The sequence below is a fragment of the Plasmopara halstedii genome, assembly GCF_900000015.1.
Source record: "Plasmopara halstedii genome assembly, contig: Scaffold_194, whole genome shotgun sequence".
In the NCBI taxonomy this organism is placed as follows: domain Eukaryota; phylum Oomycota; class Peronosporomycetes; order Peronosporales; family Peronosporaceae; genus Plasmopara; species Plasmopara halstedii.
In genome coordinates, this window is record NW_020187115.1 from 89,881 (window position 1) to 93,395 (window position 3,515).

At 42.5% G+C, this 3,515-nt stretch overlaps 1 protein-coding gene across 1 annotated transcript; it reads right to left on the minus strand.

Moving 5' to 3' along the window:
• Nucleotides 1-3,132: 3,132 nt before the first annotated feature.
• On the minus strand, nt 3,133-3,501 carry PHALS_02426 (gaf domain-containing protein; the record flags this gene model as incomplete). Its single annotated transcript, XM_024719679.1, has 1 exon — nt 3,133-3,501. The coding sequence occupies one exon, from the start codon at nt 3,499-3,501 to the stop codon at nt 3,133-3,135; it is 369 nt and encodes a 122-aa protein (XP_024572705.1).
• Between the last annotated feature and the right edge of the window lie 14 nt (nt 3,502-3,515).

The window sequence follows — 3,515 nt, forward strand, 5'->3', positions numbered from 1 at the left end:
TCACAAACATGTGTGATACAAATGCTGATTCCTACTTGGAATTTCTTCTGGTAACGAGACTGAAGGTCTGTGTTTTTCGAAGTGGGTGGTGTACGCCAGTCACTTCTACTGGATTCTTTCCGCGAAAGCTGGAGTTTAATCTCTTTTTAGTTCGAGCTATCACCTTTGACATATAAACCAGGAGCGCATGGTGTTTTTAGTGAAACCTCTAGGATTATTTTGCATATCGCTAGATGTCATTAACTCATTTTGATTTGGTTGCAAATTCACCTTTAAGGTGTAAGATCGTTCTTCTTCCCTCCAAGTCGAAACGTCGGGAATCGCTGTGTGTAGTGTTTGAGAGACTGTTTGTGAACAGCACCCTATTACAATAACACACAAATTTAGAGCCAAACTACGAACTACGAATGTCGCCCCCAATTTCGAGATTGAACTACAAGTGTCGCCCCCAATTTCGAGATTAAAATGTATTCATTAAAATGTGTACCGAATTTCTTTGGGTATACGATGTAGCCACGCTCCATGTAGCCAGCCCTGATTAAACACATACTTTCATAGCTGTATGATGGTAAATGATTGAGTCGCTAACTCAATATGAGCCACTAATGAAGATAGAAAGTATAGGAATGATGCTGTGGAATTTCAGCAATTTCATGTGTTATCTGGGCCAAAAACAAGGCTTTAGCTCTGGGCAAAAAGATCTGGCAAAGCTTTCGTCCCTGATTGCAACTTTGAAGAAGAGCGTTTTGTGGAGTACGCCGATGCTGACAATCAGTGGGGGCTGTGGCATCGCGCGCATGGGACATTCAAGCAAGAGCGGTATAGTACGCGCACAAGAGCAAGAGTACATTCGACTTTTAGATACAGCAAATACACCGATCTTTGGGGCGCATGGTATGCCAGCTTTACGCCGTATCAACAAGACTATATGCAGTGTATATATAAAGGGAAAGGAGACTGTATCGTCGTTTCCTTCACGATTTTTGTTAGCAGCAAATACCGTGTCTTCATCAATGCCATTGCTTCCGCCTGGGCATTTTCGATTCATGTGCCCAATTTGATTAAAATTAGATCACTTCCCTTAAAGGCCTTTACTCTTCCTTGGACCGTAATCTTTTCGTTCAGGTCCACGATTGCTTCTAAACCGCTCACCGCTTCTGTGAACAGGAAACGCATTCTTCTTCGTCTTCTTTGGCAGCCGCTCATGCCCTTCAACAGATTTTTGATTAGCGTGATGTCCTTGGCATTTTTCATAATCGACACAATCAGCTCATAATCTGTCGGGAGGCTGCTCAGCAGTACCACTAGCTGTCGCGATTCGTCAACAGGCTCTCCAAGTGACTGAAGTCCGACAACAAGCTCGTCGAACGCTTCCAGAGGCTTGGACATAGTCGAGCCACTCTCCATCTTGAACTCATGCAGGCGGCGCGTCATCTGACACGTTTGTGAAGCATGGTACGATTGTAGTATTCTCGTAGAATGCTTCAAGAGTGCAAAGCTGTCGCCTGGACCGAATCTTGACCTGGGCTGTAGCTCGATGCCCTGAGCAACGGTCCCCGGCGCCTTGGAGTCGTTGGACAGCCAAGTTTGTGTCATCTCCTCTTCCACAATCACCCCTTTTGCGCCAGCGTCATGCGCATGTTAAACTCCCAGTGGAAGTATTCCCATTGCCTAGGAGAACTTCGGTTTGCTTAGATGAGGGTGAAACGTGGTGGGTAGATCTCTTGGTGCGGCTGTTAACCTGTTAATTTGTTAGTAAGAACCGAAGTGAACATATTGAGGTCCTTAGTTCGCTACCCTGTGCTACGTCTAAGTCTATCGGTTTAGATCTTTCTAGAAGTTTCTACAAGCAGCCATAGTAATCTAGACCAATGAATGACTACAATTATGTCCGCAATCAATATCCGTAATCATTATAGTAACTGTAAACATTACCGTAATACTCGTGACGTCATTTACTCGCATTTAGCGGTGTATTTCAATACCCTCTCTACTGCGCGAAAAAGAGAAGGCAGCCTACATATACCATGAACCTTTTTTTCAGAGTTCTCGTTATCCTACTGTTAAAGAATGTCATCATTATAGCTTACTTTGGTACTTCTGAGCTTGAGTTAACGTCTTAGAAGCAAGAGTGACAATATTTTAATGTGCTCGCACGCTATCATTTGTTACGTAACTTATTTCAAGTTTTATATCCAGGCGATCAACGCTCATTTACTCCATTGTACAGGAAGAAGTAGAAAATAAATTTTGCACATTTGTAACGTGTGGATGGGTGATGGGGAAGTCAACGACCTAACAAAAGAATGATGATCATTGCGTTAGAAAGCAGTTCTCATGGTGACGGCAGACATGTGTATCTGCAATGCGAATGTTTGGTCGACCAGAAACTTTGACAAGCAAGAAACTTGTCGTCAGGAATTTGCGGTCGAGCAATAATAACATCAAATCATGATAATCTATCGCGCTAAAGCCTGGAAGCTGCCTTTGGTACCAAGATTAGCGTTGCTGGTCGTATTTCACGTGAGTGGATGGGAAGGTACCCAATAGTGTCGTTGACTCTTCCGCTTCGATGTGTTTGCTTGCCGTCAGGTGGTTCTGATTGTTCCCCGGACTTAAAGCAAATCTAAGAAGTCTGAAACAAATGGATCATGACGAAGTTCCATGGTTTAAATGGGGTGGATAAACTTTATTGAGGAGAGATCCGTGGAAGAGACTGGCTGCTAATCCTACGAAACGCTTTATAAAATCTTTTAGAATTGTCGATAAGTAACCGATACATTCAGAATTGAATAGAGAGCTAATGAAGTATGTTCTACTTCTGTCCGTCTCATTCTCTGGAACTGTAACTTGTAAAGTAAAGCTTCCTATGTACAAAGTGCATCATTAATACAATTACTCTTTCTATTCCCTAAAATGCTCTGTTCTTCGCACGCATTAAGTTAAGGCCATACTAAATCTTCAATCAAGGCTTTTACGCTGTTCACCTTGCAATGTAAACTTTTCGAATACACAAATGCGATTGACAAAATTTAATATTGGCATAAATATGAAGCTATTTACCTACAGCAAAATTTGCGACTTAAACTTTTTTTATGTTATGTCTTGATGTAACCTATCTAAGTTATGTTGTTATGCAACCTGTTTCCCCTTGATCTGCACTAATTTGGAAGCCGTTTCCGCAAGCTTCTTCATAGCTGAGTATTGCGACGCCGTAACATCATGGGATGTGTTGTCAGCACAGCATACGGAGCCCACAACTTGGTTGTTCTCGTCTTTAAGTGGAAATCCCATATAAAATCTCAAATTAAATGCCACTATCGCTGGAAGGTTTTGAAACCGGATGTCAGATTCTGGATGTGGCACAAGAAGTGGGTCATCATTCATGACCGTATGCTGGCAAAAAGATTCGACTCTTGGCATATGAAGTTGCCGAAATGATGGCAAATTGGATGCCAGCACATGCTGCTCATTCTCACTAATAAGTGTCACTAGCCCCATTGAGCACTGCATTT